This window comes from Triturus cristatus, chromosome 1_1 (genome assembly GCF_964204655.1).
Source record: "Triturus cristatus chromosome 1_1, aTriCri1.1, whole genome shotgun sequence".
NCBI classification, from domain to species: domain Eukaryota; kingdom Metazoa; phylum Chordata; class Amphibia; order Caudata; family Salamandridae; genus Triturus; species Triturus cristatus.
The window spans coordinates 44122851-44143597 of NC_140579.1; the positions used below are offsets into that span (position 1 = coordinate 44122851).

Consider the following 20747-nt stretch of genomic DNA (forward strand, 5'->3'; position numbering starts at 1 on the left):
TACTGGGTGCAGGATCTCAAATGGGCCGGGAGGGAGTTCCAAAATGCAGGAGCAAGTGTGGAGAGTTTGGAGCCTCCCCATTTTTTTCTTCTAAAACGGGGACCCACGAGCAATTGTTGGGTGGATGAGCATAGCTCCCTGGGAGGAACATAGGAATGAATTTCGGAAGTGATATAGGCGGGGGCTGAACCGCACCGGGCATTGAAGATGATGCAGCCCAGCTTAAACTGGGCTCGTTCCTGAATAGGGAGCCAGTGTAGAGACTTGAGGAGGGGCGTGACATGGAGTGATTTAGGTAAATTGAAAACCAGGCGGGCCGCCTGGTTCTGGACCAGCTGAAGACGTCTCACGATGTACGCGGGCATGCCACAGTAAAGGGCATTGCCATAGTCCAGGCGGGAGGTAACCATCGCCAGGACTATGAGTTTGAGTGTGGAGGGGGAGAAAAACCGAGAGACTTTACGGATGGTACGTAGGGAAAGAAAAGATGAGGAAACGACAGAACTGACTTGGGAATGAAGAGAGAGTTGATCATTGAGGTTGAATCCAAGAGTTTTAACAGAGGAAGATGGAATGGGGGGGGGAACCTAAAGAGGGGGCCAGAAGAGAGAAGACCAAGGACTGGAGCAACCACCTGTCAGCACCAACTCTGTTTTGTCGGGGTTTAGCTTCAGGTGGTTGTGATTCATCCAGTCTTGGATGAAAGTCATGACTGAGCGGAAATTGGATATTGACTCAGGGGAAGAAGATAGGGAGAAAATAAGCTGGAGGTCATCCGCATAGTTGTAAACGGAGATCTCCAGCTGTTGAAGGGCGAAAATAAGAGGGGCAATATACAAATTAAATAATAGAGGGGAGAGGGAGGAACCCTGGGGAACCCCGCATTGAACTGCATGGAAATCCGCAGAATAATCACCCAAATGCACTGCTTGGGAGCGGTCATGCAGGAAGGAGTACAGCCAGACCAGGGCCGAGCCCTCGATTCCCACCGCTCTGACACGGGAAAGTAAGATGGCATGATCAACCGTGTCAAAAGCGGCGGAGAGATCGAGGAGGACCAAGGACTGAGGATGGTTGATGTCCATGCCCTCTCTAAGTTTGTCAAGGACCGACAAGACTACGGATTCCGTGGAGTGAGCGGGGCGGAACCCGGCCTGCCTGGGGGCCAATACATTGTTCATCTCCACAAAGGTGCTCAGTGTTCTGGTTACATGACGTTCCAGTACCTTCGCCAGAAAAGGTAAGAGTGAAATGGGGCAGTAGTTGATAGACACCGAGGGGTCAGCACCAGGTTTTTTTAAAATGGGTAGGATAACGGCCGATTTAAGAGGAGAAATGACAATGCCCTGTGAAAGGGAGCTATTAAGAAAGGTAAGGGGTGGCAGAACACAGGTAGAGTAGATTTGTTTGAGGATGTGTGCTGGGCAAGGATCTAGAGGGGAGCCGGATTTAACCAAAGGCAGAAGAGATAGGAAGGAAAAGAAGAGGGATGGATTCGAGGCGGACTGCAGCTGGGGGACACTGGGGGCTAACAAAGGACGGGGAGGGGAGGGGAGGGGGATGTTGGCTTTAATAGCAGCTATTTTATCGAGAAAGAAAGAGTTGAGGGAATCACAGAGGTGCTGTGAGGGGGAGGGTTTGAGTGTGGCCCTGTCGGAGTATGCGAGGTCGTGCACAATGGTGAAAATCTCTTTAGGCCGATTTTCGGCGGTGTGGATTATGGACGAGAAAGAAGCCTTCTTAGTTATCAAAATAGAGTTTTTGTAAAGGGCCAAAAGGGTGATATAATAATTTCTAAGGATCGGGCAGTAGTCTGGCCGCCAAGAGCGCTCAGCCCGGCGGACGTTGAGTTTTTGAGCCTTCAGTTCCTCATTGAACCAGCGATTCGCGTCTTTAGAACGCCTAGATGAAATCCGCCTTAAAGGGGCGACTGAATCGCAGCCTGCTCGAAGCCACGCGTTGATGGAGTCCGCTTGGCCGAGAGATGAAGCCCACGGAGGTCCGGGCTGTTAGATGATATGCTGAAAGCATCTTCACAATCTCAGAGATAATGAACTATGTTATTGACTTTTTAGTCCATTTTGGTGCACTGTTTTGTTATGCGCTGGAACTAAAATGCAAATATTTCTCATTTTGTGCATCAAAGAAAGAGTCATTCCAACTGTGTCACTTAGCTGATGGTTCTCAGTTCAAGGGGCTGTGAATGCTATATTATCCATGTGGCAACTGTTTACACAATTAATTATGCCAAAGGCAAGAAATGTGACGATCTATGGTCGCATAATGATAGTGATGTGAAAAAAAGTACACTCTACTGCATTCTTAGATTTTCGCAGGAAAACATAACTGCTGTAGTGGGCATAATAAAACAACTATAGTCTGAAAACACCCTTGTCTGCCAAGTGTTCAGCATAATCGGTGTACATGTGAAACATCTCCTTCAGAGTAGGCTGGGCGACACCATTAGTGACTTTGGCACTGCAACATGTTCCATGTTAGAGTGCTTGCCACTTGGTAAGCAAAGCAATGTTGACAAGCATTTCAGGAACTTTCATTTTACAATGTATGAGAAAAGGCTTGCAGTGATGCATAGAAGTGTCCCTTCACCAACCATGGCATTTGAAGCCAATGAAACCTCACTGTGCTACTCTGTACAAGCTCTAGATCCCTTCCATAAAGGGGAATTTTCCCAGTAGATTCAAAGTGCTACTTCATTTTTACCGCTTCAATATCTCTGAGGGATAAGCGCCCAGTTCAACACAAATGTTTTCGAACCTCCAAAGAGAATCGCAATCTTTAGGTGCACCACTATTGGCATGGAACGCAATGTCAGTGGCCAGAGTTAGCAAATTGTGTACTGGCTGTTTTGGCATTGCTCATCTCACGTGCCAATGTTGAGAGGGCCTTTTCACAGAAAAAAATGTACATGGGAAGGAAAAAGTGAGCACACATGACCAAAGACTCACTGCAAAAGTATTGTATGGTGTACTACAATAAGTTTGATTTGCAAAAACGTATTTGGATCTCATATACGCTGTACATACACTGTCTATATACAATTGACTATCAGTGCAGAAAGCCAGCAATAATAAAAGCAAAAAGTTCCATAAATACTGGAAAAACACTGTTTCTGTTGTTTTTAGTGATGCGAAAATGTGTAGTCACTGATATCCACTGTTTTTAGGTCTCGCCTAGCGTTGCAGCGCGAATGCGCTGCCACCGCTTTGCGAGACATGCAGTATATACTGTAGTGTGGAAGCTTGGTGGAAGCTCCACCCACTCTCTGCCCCTTGACTTTTGTCTTAAATGCTGCCTTCCGATTGGTTTGAGGGTTGTTAGTCCCTCCTCATTTACCACTTGTATCCTTCCACGACTATTGGCCTCTTTACTCCTAACACTATTTTCTTTTAGGTCTCTCCTAGCGTTGCAGCGCCAATGCGCTGCCATCACTTTGCGAGGCATGCAGTATATACTGTAGGGTGGAAGCTTCGTGGAAGCTCCGCTCACTCTCTGCCCATTGGCTTTTGTCTTAAATGCTGCCTTCTGATTGGTTTGAGGGTTGTTAGTCCCTCCTCATTCATCATTTGTATCCTTCCACGGCTATTGGCACCTTTACTCCTAACACTATTTTCTTCCCTGTCTCCTCACCCCACCGCCCCCTTCCTCAGTCTGTGACTTCTCACCCTCCCCCGCCCCCCTCACTCCCATTCGTGTTTTCTTGCCTGCCGGCACTTCCGTTTTCATCTTTATTATTGCCACCTCGAAATATGCAAGTTCAAGATGCGTGCTGTACAAAAACTTCTCGTGTTTAATGAACTAGATTTTAATGTTACTCTAAATATAATAAGACTCTAGGCAACATTCGGGGTATGCATGGCAACTGACACCTCTTAATTCACAAATTGCATTGTGTCGGGCGGGAGGAGCGGCAGTGTTTTAACTTAAGCTTAAAACGAGCACTTTTAATAACTTCCTCGCAATTCAGTGCTATAATCTTGTGTATTGAGGTGACGCACTAAAGAAATGCACTTTTTTGAATTCTGAAGAGACATTATCGCACATTTACATCATTTTTACTGTATGATTAACATGCCGATCATTTTCACAGCACGCCCACTGGCTCATATACGCTTGGCTCGTCTCCGGCTGTCTCTACCTGCTAATTAATATATTGGCTCACGCACCTCTAACAAAGAGAGATGAATGGATACATGATTGTGAGCCCAGAAGATGGCAGAGAAATAGACTGGTGCACACAAACAGACAAAGTCAGTCTCCATTGCCTCATATGTGAATCATCACTTTCAAAAACCTGGAAATCTGACGGCAACTCCTGCATGCCCCAACCTCATCCCCCTCACCTATTCTTAGCAGAAGCGGCAGATTCTGAGCTGTGCCCTGCTGGTGCAGAAGAGCACGGCGGAGTCTTTAGAAGCGCTGGGATCCCTAGCCTCTCTGGGCAGGTACCTAAGCCTTCCGGGTGCCTTCACACTCAGGATAAATGAATACATTTTGTTCTGTGCTTTAGTCGCCCCTCTTCGAGCACTGACTGGTAGATGGAGCTCTGTGTTAATAAACACATTCAAAGAGGTGGTTGTGTACAAACATGCAACAGCCACAATACCGTACGTTTTGAACGTGTAGTTAAATACCTGCTCATCGAGTACCTCATTGGCTGATCATAACATGGCACCACCAAAATTACATTTGGACACATTTGCTCACCTGTAAAACACTCCCTTCTATGGGTCATTTAACAACTCAGGGCTTTGGGGTTAGGTAACCTACTTTGGATGCTGTGTAAAAGAGTAAATACAAAAATGAATGCAATGAAACTAAGCAACCAGTACTGTCTAAAACACTGTGAAAACTGACACGCATTCTGGCATTTTGTTTAGTTGATGTCGATTTTCTCATAGATGCGAGTAATATCTTAATTAAATCTGCACACTTTTAACTAATAGCACCGGGCGACTTTTAACAACTAGACAATGAATACATTTTCATGTAGCCCCGAAGCCCCCTGCCCCCTTGGCTAACTTTATTGCCTCCCCCAGTTTGGGGGCTAGCCAAGACGCAGGAGAGTGAGTCAAATAGTCTAGAAAATGAAAGAGAAACCGGGATTCGGTTCCATGCTCCGATCCCGATCGCGTTGGTTAGTCTGTAAGCACTACTTTTATTAATGAGTTTCGCATTAGTAAAGCACCACGGTGTGCATGTGTCGACACTTCACCCATGAGGTACGTGGCAAGCAATTGTTGACACAATCCACACTTTGCGTCTTTTTCAATATATTTATTACGAAGTGCAGGACGTTTCCAAGGGTTTTTGCACACTACATACATTCACTCCAAAAATAAAACATGTAGTTAAAAACATTGCCATTTACAACGTCAATAGCTCTAACTCACAAATGCGAGACCTATTTGCATTGCATATGCTTGTTTTTAAGGTATTGAAATCACTTGAAAACACTGAAAAAAACCACCAGAATTTACCAAAAATAGAAACTGAAAACAGAAAATCCTAATTGTGTCTTTTCATTGATAAGGCTTGTGGATTCAACATCTCATGGCAAATGATTAGCGGGTTCAAGAACCCATAAAGCCCGACTCTAGCTCTAGGCTGTCATTACCTACCTTGACCTCTTCTTTTCTTGCATGTCTTGAACCCATGGAGCTCGACTCTAACCTGTAGGTTTCACCACTATGCCATGACTTCTTAATGAATGCAGTAACTAATGCATAAATTCCTGCCTCAAGTCCTGTGCTATTCCACACCACCTACCTCACAGCTTGAATTGTAACCCATCCATTCATAGCTAGAGTACAGAGTAACTTCTACTATACTCCAAGTTTTCTTCACAGCTAGAAAGTCAGCACTAGGCTAACCAACGCCTCCACCCTAACAGTAAAGGTGAGTACACATGGACTTATAACTTATCCTTCAAAACCAAGTCTAGAGCCATGGACCTCAGAATCTCAATTGAGCTCTCACTGCTGGTTACACCTCCTCTCTCTGTCCAATTAAAAAACCACAGACTTCTGTCTCTAGCCCACACACTCACACTACTTGCCCACACCACTTCCTTTAAAACCCTGAGATGCTTTCGCCACCACCCCACACATTTTCTTTGAAGCGCTCACAATTATGCCACAGTCTGTCCAAACTCTTGCAATTTGGCCACAATTTCTCCCTCAGGGCAAGAAAAAAGAAGGCTCTATCGGAGTGCATAGGCAAAAGCTCCAGCAGTGGTAAACAAATATTCACAATCATCAAAGACTTAACTTCACCAGCCGCCACTACTAACTGCATCACACCCTCGCAAGAATTAGGTGACAACTTCTCAGAATTATTCAGCGACAAAATCAAAGCCATATACAAAATCCCTCAACTGGACTTGTTCCTTCCCATAGGAAGAACAAAAGAGTTAACATGCAACCCTACACATTGAAGGCCAAGAACCTCATATCTGGAATGCCCCAAGGATCATCCCTTATTCCAATGTTATTCAACATTTACATGACTCCAATAGCAGACCTCATCAGATCCTCAAAATACTGTCCTAAGCATAGGATACTCAACTTACTCTCTCTGTCTAACAAGGCCCCTATTACAAAAACAACATTGCCACATGCATGACTGCAGTAACCACAAGGATAAAAAAAGACAACTGCCTCAAACTAAACACAGACAAAACTGAAGTAGTGATCTTTGGAAGGAAAGCCTCTGCCGAGATCTATAACTGTTGTCCAATTAATCTCTGACCTTCACCCACACCCTCCACAAATGCAAGAATTCTTGGAAGCATCCTAGACAACAAGCTCAACATCACAGCCCAAATAGGCGCAGTGACCGCCTCCTGCTACCACATCCTTAGGATGCTACAAAAGATCTTCAAACGGCTACCTGGGAACACTAGGAAAACAGTTACACAGGCCTTGTATGCCAGCCGAGTCTATCACGGCAACACACTCTACACAGGAATCACTGAGAAGCTCCTGAACTAGCTCCACACTGTTCAAAACACCACAGCAAGACTCATACTCAATCTACCTTATTGCAACCACATCACCTGACTCCTCAGAGAACTGCACTAGCTCACAATCCACTTAATTACCCAGATCAAACTACTCACCCACACATACAAAGTACTATACAACAGCCCTGCACACAATAACCGCATACATTTCTAACCACATCCCCAAGCTAGACCTTTGGCTGAATCACCTCACAGCCTTCAATTGCACCCCCTCATCATAGACTAAGCCAAATCTCTCAGAATCACCCTGGACAAGCACCTGAATATGAAAAATCATATCAGCAATGTATGTAAGGGAGCTAACCACTTGATGAGGACCCTGAGAAACATCAAACAATTCCTGCCACAAAAGGATTTCAAGCAGATGGTCCAAGAACTGGTCTTGCCGAGGCTAGACTACGGCAGTGCTACGCTCTGTGACCTTCCCAAATACACCCTTGCTCCACTAAGGGCATCACTGAAAGCTGCGGCCAGACTGGTCACAGGTACCAAATGAAATGAGCACATATCCCCAGTCCTAAATTCTCTCAAATGTTTACCCTATGGAGCTCGAATTCAATTAAAGATTGCCGTTCTGGAGCACAAAGCCCTGCATTTCAAAACTCCCAGGTACCTAGCACAAAAGCTTGAATTATCCTGTGGTGGGAGAGCCTCAAGAAGCGCTAACACTTTCCTCCTGAAACCACTCATCCTTAGCAAAAAGAGAACTTGTCACCGAGCCTTCTCTGGCGCTGCCCCAAAGATATGGAACTCTCTTCCACCAGATGTACGCAGAATCTCCTCAACAACTGCTTGCAAACAAAATTCCTACCTTAATCTGGGCTAGGTTCACTGGCTCGAAATCATTGATCCTATAACCATTGTTCCATCATGTGATGCTGCTCTTCTTTACCGCATTGCGTGTCCCCTTTGTAGCCCGCTATATACCTGTTTATTATATTACTCTCCTTTGTGTCATTTGTCTGTGAATCATGCGATTATTTATGTTCTGTATTCTTACTTGATGTCGATATTGGGTTCATGACCTTCCTTCCACCCTTTTGTAAAGCGCTCTGATATCCTTCGGGGTCTTGTTCGCGCTATATAAAACTTTATACATAAATAAATAAATACAAATTAAATACATACCTCCCAGGCGCCTCACTGGCATGCATTCCCTGTATCCGCAAATCCATAGCCGGAGCCCGTTTCTTTTCATATCTCTCCGCCAAAACATGGAACAACCTCCCTCACCACATCCAAGCTTCCTCTTTGCTTCTCGGGTTCTGCAAGAAGCTGAAAATATGGCACTTTGATTAACCTCAGCAGACGACAGCTGCTTGCCCACCTGCAAAGCACCCAAAAACCCTCATGGGGGATTGGCGTACTAAACAAATAAAAATAGCATAACATGGCATGGCAAGGATTGGAACCATTGGTTGACTAGCTACTCCCTCACACCACTTGCTCACTAGCTACTCTCCCAAGGTCTTGCTAGCTGTTGCCACTAGCCAATACCTCTTCAAAACCCTGAGGTTCTTTCACCAACAATGCACTCTTCTTCCCTAAAAGCCCTGAGGAGTTCATTCTACAAGACTACATCTCTCAGCACACACCAGGTCTAAAATCATTGGACTCTCCCTATCAGCCTTACGTTAAAGAGCTCTCAAGTCTAGCCTACGCATCATCCTCCAAAGAACTCTTGCCACCAGCCCACATCTCTTCTTTTTAGGTCATAACGAACTTGTGTCCTTAAACCACACGTCCTCCCTCACAATCAGAATTATAACTAGGGGACTCCTGTCTTAAGGCCTGGGATGCCACCACCACACAATACCTTCAAAGTTTTCAGCATCTCTAGCCCCTAGCCCGCACTGGTTCTTCACAGTAGAACTAAAACCAGTGGACCAAAGTATCTAGGCCGGCGCTCTCCACTTGCTCATGCCTCACCTCCCTCAAACCCCAGAGGATCTCTTACCACTAGCCCCACATCATCCCTGAGGAGCTCTTTCCATTAGCCCACACATATTCCCTCACAGCTAGGGTTAGAACCATGGGACTCCTGCTTATTCCCTAAACTCCCAGCACTCGCCCACACCTCTTCCCTCATAGTTCATAGGAGCCCTAGGACATTAGCTCACACTTTCTACCTTACACCCCGTTGAACCTGTGGGTTCCTCTCTGTAACCCTGTGCATAGCTCTTCCCTCAAAACCCTGAGGAGCTCCTGCCCTTCTTCACTCTCACAGTAAAGAATAGAACCCGTGGACGTCTGTATTCTTACCTGAGCTCCCACCACCAGTCCATATCTCTTCCTGCAAAATCACAAGTCGCTCTTGCCACTTCTACTCCTTCTCCTTACTCTGAGGATTAGAACCAGATGACTTACGCATACAGGCCTGAGTTCCCATGACTAGTGCCCCTTTTCTTCCTTACTGCATAGTTAAAAAATCACAGATTCCCTTCTCTATCCCTAGGTTTGTCCTTAGATCACCCATGTTTATTCACAGGCAGATACAAAGGGTGCCTTCCTGATTATCTTCTTCTTGTTTTCCTAGGATTCTGTATTGCGGAACCAATTAGAGTGAAGGTTTTCCAGCCTTTTCATATTTACCTGCCTCTCCCATATTCTGTCAAGCGTTTTGAACAGCTAGAGATTCGCCCAACCCTCTACAACTATGTTGAGCAGGATCTGGAGGTAAGCGAACATGAGGGTAATCTAACTAGAAGTGACAAGCTATTCCACATTAGTATCAACTACAGAATATTATGCTACCAGAATGTAGTAGAAAAAATATCAACAAAGTAATTATATATAGGTAAGTTCAGGATCACTTAACTCCTCTGCAAACATAGTCAGTTGCTGAGCTGGTCTGAAGACCAAACCAGTCAGCATAGAAGGTGAGGATCATTCCTGCAGCAAGGTGGTGTCATAATTATAAATTTACATATTGCTATGACTGCACTGACCACTCTGGAAGCTGAATACTAGCCATCATCTCTGGAAACCTCGCACGGCCTCAGGTGAATATACATTAACTGCAAACTGATTGGCCTCATGATATTCCCAAACCAAACCTCCATCCGTTCCACATAGATGAAGCACCCAGTGAGAAACAAAGAGTTTACTTATCAAGCAGGTGTGCCTCAAAGGTCAAAGTGGCTGGGCCATAGACAGGCTTGAAATCAACGTTCTCCAAGTCCTGCAGGTCAAGTCAGTCAACAAATCTCCTGACAAGGTCATCTCTGTTTACCAGTACATCTCCTTCTAAGCTCATAGGGAGCAGTAGCTGTCCTTGTTGGTTCAGCGCACATGAACGTCAAACACTTCAGGTCGCATACCCTGCTCCATCACTCTGCACTGATGGTTGCCTTAGGCACTGTTACCTCTGTATCACAGTCTCACTACTCTTGAATAATTCCATGTTTAGTATTTAGTAGCAACATTCTCTTGAAGGTCAACCAATAACAGTGCTGTATGTTTCCTGTTTACACGCTTTGGTCTCTGCTGGCAACCTTTTAATTAGGTCCAGGTGTCTTTGGGAAGGACAGAAGGACTCTGCAGCCAAGCCACGTCAGGTCCGGAGAAAAAATACAAGGTGCTGGTGCCCCAAAATTCTGCAGTTGCAGTGCCCTTTTCCATCGTGCCCATGACGAAGGTGAACATCCCCGTCACTGTGTTGGCTCAAGGACCACTTGGCGGTGGAGACAAAATCACAAAGTTCCTAAAAATTGTGGTGAGTAACTCTCAGTAGTCTGCTTTTTTATCCCTCTGTGTCTTTTTTATCTTGTCTCTTTGAATCCCCTCGCAATCCTCAGTACATTTTCCAGTACTTCCTCATTCACAAAGAGTAATGAGGTGAGCGGGTGTAGTGTCTCACGTTTAGTTGTCTCCTAATGGTTAAGTTACGATGTGGCACAATGGCTAGTTCGAGATGTGGATTAGTTGGTAAGATGAGATGTGGCCTTGGCATCAAGCTGACATGAGATCTACTGGCCTACTTGAAATGTTGTCTAGAGGCAACTGTGGTATGAGTTACAGTGGCTATGTCTTAACAGGCCTTGTTGCTACGTTATGATATGAACTGGTAGCTGATTATGAGATGTGGTCTAGATGTTATGTTACAATGAGCTCTAGTGCTCGTGTAAAGTTGCAATAGGGTCTAGTGCCCGGATTGAGGCATGGTATAGATGCCAAGTTCAGATGTGAAGGGGTGGACAAGTTTGTTATGCTCTACTGACCTAGTGGCTTTGTTGATATGTAGTTTAGCAAGTTATCATGTGATTTAGTGGTAGGCTGGGATACATATAAACCCGTCTGGCTTGGTAGCAAAGTGGAGAAGATAGCTGGTGGCAAACACAATCGCTCAGTGGTATGTAAGCAAGTGATTCTCAAAATAAAGCCTGAAATCAGCTGCCAGATTCCTAGATATTTGATTGCAAGTGTGCCTTGATTCCCTACATCACCAAAATTGAGAGTGCCTAAAAAGCAGACCACATCCAGTATTAAATTCTGTGTAATTTAGAAAATGCAGGTCTGCACCTAGAGGTGTCTAATTCAGTTTTCTCTAGTCTAGTCCTCTATATTCCCCAGATCTCTTCCTGGACAGTCCACATTATCAGTTTCTCTACCTCCTTTCTCAATCTCTCTGTCTCACTCCATCTCGCCAGTATCCTATGGTTTCTTTCCTTTTTTGGCAGAGAGAGGGAGTAACTAAACTTGAAGAACAAACATACAATCTTGACACCAATGGTAAGTATGATTCCTCATGTCCAAAGGTTGGTGTTTCTGTGCTGGTCCTAGAGTACATTGTTTTTGGTTGTTGATACTCTTTTCAGTGCCTCTGTACATTGTCCAGCATGATGAGAATTTTCCTTTGGGAACCTATGGGCCACTTTCAGGTGGGAACGTTAAGGACTGGATATTGGTAAGATGCATTCCAGCCTATAGGAGGAATGTAGATCTTTAGATCCAGGATGTTTGCATAAGATTGTTCTGGATGGTGGTAGAGTACTTTGTGGATGTTTGAAAAATATTTACGGTTGGCTGGAAAACCTGTTCAACACCGGTTGAGAATCTGCTGGTCACAGGTTTCAATCCAAGAGCCTTTTAGCCTTTTACGGTGGATAAAAGAAGTGATCAGCAATTGAGTAACAATAATACTAATTAATAATCACTGCAAGGAACAATTTGGTGTGTGGTGTGCCCTACACAATTGGTCAATATTGTGCTTAGGTGAAGACCTCTAAAGGCATTATATGCTACAAAAGGCTGGTTTAGGGATCCAGGCTTAAATATGTTGTAGCAGTTTTGTGTTTCCTTGCAGATTATATGGAAAAAATGGTCTCTGGGTTGGGTAGGGAATTTTAGTCTTCTAAAGCCCAGTTGAGTTATATCCAAAGGTGACTCTTCTTCTGTTAGGACATTAACTAAGAAAATGCCTGACATCCTAGTCCTTATTTCTTAATTAGAGCACACACTTTGTTATCAAAACTCCCCCGGAAATGCACACATCCAGCAGAAGGGAGGGATGACTATTAATGTCATGTTTAATGAAAAACAACTATTGAGAAACTATGAGAAAACACAAAAAACTGTAACATGAATAAGTTATGGTATTTGGCCTGGTGTAATGATAAAAGTATTATTCATATCAAACAAAATAGTCTAAAGTGGATACACCCATAATAATTCTAATTTGAAATTATTCTAATTTCCCAGTTCTGCTCACGCTTCATTCTTCTATGGGCACCCTGTGACATCAAATGCCATTCCCTTGTCAGATTCCAGAAGGTTACAGAAAAAAAAGCTCTATTGAGTCTAATGTTTATAATATTAAACACATGTACTACTAATAACTAAATATTATTACCATCTATATTAAAATAATTGTAAACCCTGAGGCAGTCTCCTTCAAGAATCACAAAGTGAAATGACTAGCTGTTCTAAAACAGAATAACACCTGGTGTAATGTATTGTGGAACATGTAAAACAAATTCAATACTTCATGACTTGCCCAATGATATTGCTGTCTATCCCATAATAAATTAACCCCTGGTGCAATGTGTGTTAGTTAACGTAAAAAACACGCAATATTGATATCAAGAGTTGGTAAATAATTACCCAGTCTATCCAATAATATGGTCCCCTGTTATTCATTATGTTGTGTAAATTATAAAGTGCAAGCAACACCTTCTTCAAGAATTGCTTAATAATACTTTCTCGTGACATAAAATAGAGTAAACCCAGACACGGTGTACTGTGTAAAATCTATAATGTTTATCCTAAATTGAAGTCCTTACCTTTGGTACTCTTTTCAGTTTTCCTAAAGATCTCACATTTGTATATTGAAGCAGCAGAAAGAAGTTTAGTTGTTTTTGGTTTTGGTCTGCTTCAACCTTGTTTGTGTCTGCCTCTCACTGTCTTCTTTTTCACTCCTCTGTCTTTTCCTATCGCAGATTTACAGGGCAGGGCATTTGAGATTCCCGGGGCAGAGCCGTCAAATTTGATCCCTGAAGGAGATGTTAGAATAAGCGTGCGGGTCAGCGGTAAGTCCAGACCTCAGTTGTTATCCTGTTGCCTCAAATACCGCAAATTGTAGATTTGTCTTAGGTTAAAAATGCCTGTTCTGGCCATTTGAAGAACCCCCCATTGTCCAGGTTAGGATGGTTAGGAAGGACAAGGATATTTTGGACTAATTTCTAATTACTTCTTAAAATAGGTTTGCTCTGTCAGTGCCACAATTCACCAAACAACTACCACTGCAGTATTCAAAACGCTCTCCTGAAAAACATATGTGCCTTTTCCTTTTTAAACGTTGACAGTGTAATAGGATTTTGTGACCACTTTGTAAAAAAGGTTATATAAGTTGGAAAGTGGCAATGCCAAAGGAAGACTCCATGTATTGTTACAATCTAAAAAGCAGTCCTTAGAGGGCAGAAAAGCAACATAAATATGCATCTTTAAAGGAAGCTTTTCAATTGTGTGTTAGAAATCTTCAGTGTTCTCCAGTATTAGATCCTTCATAGATTCACATGCTTGAATCATCCGCGTCATCGTCGTGGGAGTCCCACGATATACATAGAAAAGAAGTAGGTAAAATTACTATAGGCTACCATGCAATGAAAAGTCAGTGCAATAGCCTATCCACATTCTTTTGTAAAGGCTTGATTCCTCAGATTTTCTACCGCACGTCGTGTGAAAGCGTGTCTCCCTGAGCTCTGCTCAGTTTTCTCTGTTTTTCAAGTTTTGTAGCAGAGTTTGTCTTAAAAAATGTCTGAATCTTCAAAGAAAGGACTCTTTAGGTCATGTGGATCATGTGGGAAAAAGAAACTACATGCTGAGGTTCCACATAAGAACTGCATCTACTGCCTTTACCCTCAACACAAGGTATAAGACTGCAAAATCTGTAGAACCTTCTCTACAAAGCTCCTCAAGGACAGGGAGGGTAGATTATTAATTTGGCTTCAATAACTTAAATCAAAATCTGGTGTTCTTTCTGCGGATGAGGAGATCTCTACCTCACTGGCCTTAAAGGAAACACCTAAAAGGAGAGAGAGATCTCTTGATTCTCCTGAAGTTTCCAAGAAAAAGACATCAGAAAGGTCTCGTCATGAGGAGGAAGGTACCTCACCAAAAGGAAAGCTTCCATTTCCTACTGTTGAGAAAAGCCATAAAAAAGACAAATATTCTTTGATCCATTCAATGAAGATCTCTGTCTCAAAGAACCTTGTACCACTGACAGCGTTATATTCAGAATCCCCGTCGACGAAAAAACCATCTTCTAAACAAGATTCTTCTTCCTCATCGTCGAAAAAATCTCCATCGCCGATGACAGACTCTACGACAGTCCCATCGACAACACTTCCGGTGATGACGATTGCTGTACCGCCATCGACCTCATTGTCGACGGCAACACTGCCGATGACTACTTCAACCTTTTTGTCAGCAACCTCGTCGGAGACGGTGAATCTCGTCGACGATACCTACGACGGCTTCAGCTTACTCTATCATGTCCTCGTCGACGACGCAGACACCGTTTCCGTCAATGAGCTGACGACGATGTACCCCACTCGTGGTCGTAAGCGTCCATCTTCCTTGCAGCTTACGCCAGTGTATCCGTCGACGACGTTCCCATCGACAACACCGTCGACGAGGCAATTTTTGCAAAATCCTGCGATAGTGTCTCCTGTACCTCCTTCATGTTTGGATTGGCTGACAGTCCTTCTCAATTACATGTAAAGTATCAGGAGGATGATGACGAGGATTATGGAGGATATTATCAACAGGAATATCACCCTCCTCATGCAAAAATCCAATATATGGAGCCAGTTTCTGAACCTATGGTCCACTTTCCTGTCGCATTGGTTCAAGACCTTCAGGAATTATTAAGAGATTATCGTACACGTTTTCCATCAGCACCTGTTCCTCCACCTCCTCTGCCACCACCGCCTGTTGAATCACCACCTCGTACCTCAATACCTGTGTCTGCATCCTCCCTGGTGGGAGATACTAGTGGGCCGCAACTACATCCAGATACCTCAGATGAGGGAGAAGTGGAGGATAATCAGCCTCAAAAGGAAGGTCAAACAGGAGAGGAATGGGATGACTATGTCATATCTATGCAAAAACAACAGTTGATGGACAGAATGTAGAACAATTTCATACATTCACCCCAGTACAGAGATCTGGGCCTAAATCCATCGTTTTTTTGCTCACCATGCCGTTCCAGTTTGAACCCAGCCATATGCAAATCAGTCTTGACCCTGTGCCTCATGGGAACAGTCCAGCCCGAACTGCCAAGCCAGGTTCTCCCTGGACTGGAAACAAGCATCCTAGGACAGGTTTCGGGTTTCACCCCTCTTCAGCCAGGATAGCTTGATTCCAGTGGCATGGAGAGCACGGGACCCACGTCTGGGCATCCCCTACCCACTCGGGGTGACAAATGCAAAAACAACAGTTGATGGACAGAATGTAGAACAATGTCATACATTCACCCCAGTACAGAGATCTGGGCCTAAATCCATCTGGACTGTTCCCATGAGGCACAGGGTCAAGACTGATTTGCATTTGGCCATGTTTGAACTGGGGTGGCGTGGTGAGCAAAATAACGATGGATTAAACCCAGATCTGTGACTGGGGGTGAATGTTTTGCCAATGTGCAACATTCCGTCCATCATCTTGTGTGTTTTGCTATGTCATATCTACACCAGTGTCTCCATCTCCACAGATGATAGAGTCTCCACCAGAAGACATCAGCTGCTTTCATGGTTTAATTGAGAGAGCAGCATCATGTTTTCAACTATCCCTAACAGTAAAGCAATCAGACTGCTTTCTTTATGATTTTAAAGACTTATATAGAAAATCGGTGAGGTCTATACCTATTGTTGACCACATATGGGAAGAGGGACTAAAAGTAATGAGGACACCAGCCACAGTTATCCCTGTCTTGCCCAGAATTGACAAGAAATACAAGGCTCCGGACGATGCTCCAGCGTGTCTAATAAGTCATCCTAAGCCTGACTCTGTTATCTCTCAGGCCGCACAACGGAGATCGAGGAACCCTCTACCAGCCATTACTGCTCCAACTGACAGGGAAGGGAGGCGCTTGGATAATATTGGGAAAAGGTTCACAACCACATCAGGAGCAACTGTTCGAGCTGCTAACGCTCTTGCGATTTTAGCCAGGTACGATCGACAGATGTGGTCGGTCATTGCCCAATTTTTAGAACTCCTTCCGGAAGACAAGAAAATGGAAGCTAGAAAAATCCTGCTTGAAGGAGAAAGGTCAACTTCCGAGATTATTGATGCTTAAATGGATATTGCTTCTTTGGCTTTCCGTCAGCTTGCTGGAGCCGCTGTCCTGAGACGCCAGGGTTGGCTGAAGGCAACTATGTTCTGCCCTGAAGTTCAAAGCAAGATATTGGAAATGCCATTTGATGGTGAATCAAGCATATCGATGACACTTTGCTGACCATCAAAACAGATACAGACAGGGCTACGGCTCTAGGAACGCTCCAATACAGAAAGACCCTCTTTCGTGGAGCCCGGGGCAGAGGAAATTATTCTTTTCGAGGAGGTTATCAAAGATACCAGCCTCAAACCTACACCTCTTACCGGCCATCCTACCAGCAGCAACAGCAATATCATGCACCGCCACAGACTGCCTACTCCAGACAGCCTAGATGAAAACAACAGGCTCAGCCCAGAGATTTGGGCCGTAAACAGTGACAACGCTTTGCCTCCTGCCGCACCTCAGTATTCTCTGAAGAAAACCCTTCTCTCAAATTTTTTGCATCATTGGGAAGAAATAACATCAGACAAATGGGTCCTAGATATAATAAGGTATGGCCATACCCTAGAGTTTACCACAACGCCACCTCATCACCCACCTCAAAGATCAAAGCCACCCCATCTTCAGTTATTAAAGAAGGAGGCTTTGATAATGCTTCAAAAAAGAGCAATAGAACGTGTTCCACGCTTTCAAAAAGGAAAATGTTTCTACTCTTGCTTTTTCCTGATAAAAAAGAAGTTGGGGGAATGGCGTCCCATTTTAGATCTCAGAAAGCTCAACAAGTACCTGCTGAAGAAATCCTTTCGCATGGTTACTCTTCAGGAGATCTTACAACTTCTGAACCATTCGTATTTCTTCGCTCAGCTCCAAGGGTTTTCACCAAGTGCCTTGCTCTCGTGGCAGCATTTCTACGGCTTAAAGGCCTACAGATCTTCCCATACCTAGACGATTGGCTGGTGAAAGCCCCCTCTCTTCATCAGGCTTCAGAAGACATCTCTTTCTGCCTGCAACTATCCCGCTCTCTAGGGCTGGCAGTCCATCTTTGAAAATCCATTCTTGCCCCTTCTCATCGACTAACATTTCTAGGAGCACTTATAGACACTCTACAAAACAAGGTATTCTGATGGATACATCTGCTTGTGGATTCCTCAACTTATGAATATCCCCTGCGCCAGCATTCGGCAGAATGTTTTCCTAGATCTCCACACCGATGGGGACGTTGGCTCCGCTCGCGACTCTGCATGACTTCACCGGAGCCATAAGAGAGTCTCGTCGGCGTGATGACGTCAGTTCCCTTTTTTCCGCACCGGCGACGCGTAACGGTTTTCTAGCACTCTCCATATTTTGTGGAGTTACTTTGTTGTTCCTTCTGTTGTAACTGTTGCTAGAAGTGATGTCATCTTCAAGGGAGTCTGGTTTTAAGCCCTGTAGGGAATGTGGGGGAAACATGTCCATCACTGACCCCTATGAAGATTTTTTATGGTGCTTGTCGTCGGATCACGACGTGGAGGACTCTACCTGTTGCAGGAAAATGAATCCTAATGCACTTAAAGAGTGGGAAGCCAAGTTGTTTCTGGCCAAGGCGAAGAAAGAAGGTAGAGGGCGTAAGCGTAATAAGTCGAAGTCGTCGACTTCACATACATCGAAGTCGAGAAAGCACAAGAAAAGAAGAAGACATGGATCTCGGCGCCGCTCAACGAAGGGTAAGGCTTTCAGGTCGCCTTCGCCTGCCCCTTGACGTCACCATAAGGACTTTGTATCTCCTTCACCCTCTCCTTCTCCTCGTGCAACTCCAGAGAAGTCTCCTTCGCCTAGAGGCACTCCGGCGCAGTCGACGCCGAGTCGGTTCAGGGTGTTCCATCTTCTTCTGTGCCTGAGATTGAACCGGTGGATTAGGCAGTGGATCCGATCGTTCCGACGTCGGACACTCCCCGTTTACTGGCTCGAAACCATATCCACAATTCCCGGCTCCAGGGGCGGATCTGTCGCATTTTTTAAATACTATGCATGGAGTTGTTACAAGGGCGGCTTTCCCATCTGGAGAACCTTCTGGTCCTGTGGGTCCGCTGGCATTCAACTTGGGGGTGCCCCAGCACTTTGCCCAGGCACCTTTCATGCCCTTCATGCCAATGGCGCGTCATGGAAATTTCCGGCACCGAGAGTCTCAACGCCGTTGATAGAATTCTCGGCACCGTCTGGTGAGCCTTCCTCTCGGCCACATGTGGATCTCGTGCCTCCTTCGGAGCCTCCTTCGACGCCGGGTCCGGAGCAATCGGTGCCACGTACGACACCAGCAATGCCGCGTCCGCAGATTCGTTCTCGGAGAGAGGCTCAGAGGCTTTTAGAAGAGGAGCCGTATTGTAGAGAGGAAGTAGAGGAGGGCGAGTTGGAAGAGTCTCGGGATGAATTTGAGGGAATTCAAGAGGCAAATGGTTTAGATACCTCTCCAGAGTGGGAACTCTCTTCTACTAGGGCTTCACCTCCTCAAGAGGTAGCTCCCTACCATTTGGTGATAAGGAAAGCTGCGGAGCTTTTAGATTTGCAGTAACCTACTGCCGAATATAAACCAAATTTGTTGACAGAGGTTTTGCATTCACCTTCCTCCATAGTTGAGCCTCTATTACCCTTTAATGAAGCTTTGTTGGATCCTATTCTCAAGGTTTGGCGTAAACCACTCTCTTTGCATGCCGTTTCTAAGGCTGTGGCTAGAAGGTATAGGACTGCACCAGGGGATCCAGATTTTCTCTCTTCTCATCCATCTCCAGAGAGTTTGGTGGTGCAGGCATCCTGCTCCAAGCAATCTTCAGGTGCTTTTCCACAGGCCCCAGTTGACAGGGACTCAAAGAAAATGGAACAGTCGGCTAAAAAGGTTTTCTCCTCTTCTAGCATGGCACTGAAATCGACCAATGCCACTTTTCTGTTGGGCCGTTACATACATGCTTTGATGGACTCGGCAAAACAATTGGCCCCCAAGTTACCTGATGAGGAGAGCTCAGAGATGTCAGACGCTCAGGCTGCGGCTACACAGGTTATTCAATCAGTCCTGGATATGGCTGACTCAGTAGCCAGAGTTATGGGCTCCTCCACAGCTACAAGAAGTCAGGCTTGGCTTCGTTCTTCTGGATTTTCCCGATTTCTAGGCCACTCTTGTTGATTTTCCCTTTGACGGGTCGAAGCTCTTTGGGGAAAAAGCAGATTCGGCCTTACAAAGGTTTAAGGATAGCAGAGCCATGGTGAAATCATTGGGATTGTAGACCCAGTCGAGAGGTTTAGGCTACAAGTAATATCGAGGCTTTTGGAAGGTCTTCCTTTCGCAACTTCCGTCAACCTCAGCAGCAGCAGCAAAATCCACTCTATAAATCTTATAGAGGAAGTGTCAAAGGTCGCCAACGTGGTTCTGCCCGCAATCTCATCTCCTCCTCTTCTGCTGCCCCCGCTCCCTCTGGTACTGCAGGAAAGCAGCCCTAGATCCCCCATCCTGGATCATGTGGGTCCTGTAGGGGGTCAGCTGTCTCACTTTCTGCAAGGTTAGAAATCGGTCACGACAGACCTTTGGGTTTTAAACCTTATGGAGAATGGGTACGCCCTTCCCTTTCGGGAATTTCCTCCTCCTTACCCTCCTTGCCAAGGTTTTAGTTCAGAGGACCATTTGCTTCTTCTGCAGAAGGAGGTTCTTGCATTACTACAAAAAGGTGCGATAGAGGTGGTTCCGGAGCAGGAAAGGGGTCAGGGATGCTACTCCCAGTATTTCCTGATCCCCAAAAAGGACGGCAGGTTATGTCCGATCCTGGACCTCAGGGTCTTGAATTTTTACCTAAAGCAGTAGAAATTCAAGATGCTGACCCTTGCTCAGGTTCTTCTGGCATTGCAGCAAGAGGACTGCATGGTGTCGATCGACTTACAGGATGCATATTTTCACATCCCCATTCTGAA

The 20747-nt window shown here is 45.0% G+C and overlaps 1 protein-coding gene across 1 annotated transcript in view; it reads left to right on the forward strand.

Moving 5' to 3' along the window:
* Nucleotides 1-20747, forward strand: part of LOC146869315 (complement C4-like) — a 529345-nt gene that overhangs the window by 286165 nt on the left and 222433 nt on the right. Inside the window, exons 21-24 of the mRNA XM_085634104.1 lie at nt 9579-9718; nt 10548-10757; nt 11722-11773; nt 13480-13569. Coding sequence (XP_085490230.1) covers nt 9579-9718; nt 10548-10757; nt 11722-11773; nt 13480-13569 — 492 coding nt within the window. The remainder of the gene's footprint in view (nt 1-9578; nt 9719-10547; nt 10758-11721; nt 11774-13479; nt 13570-20747) is intronic.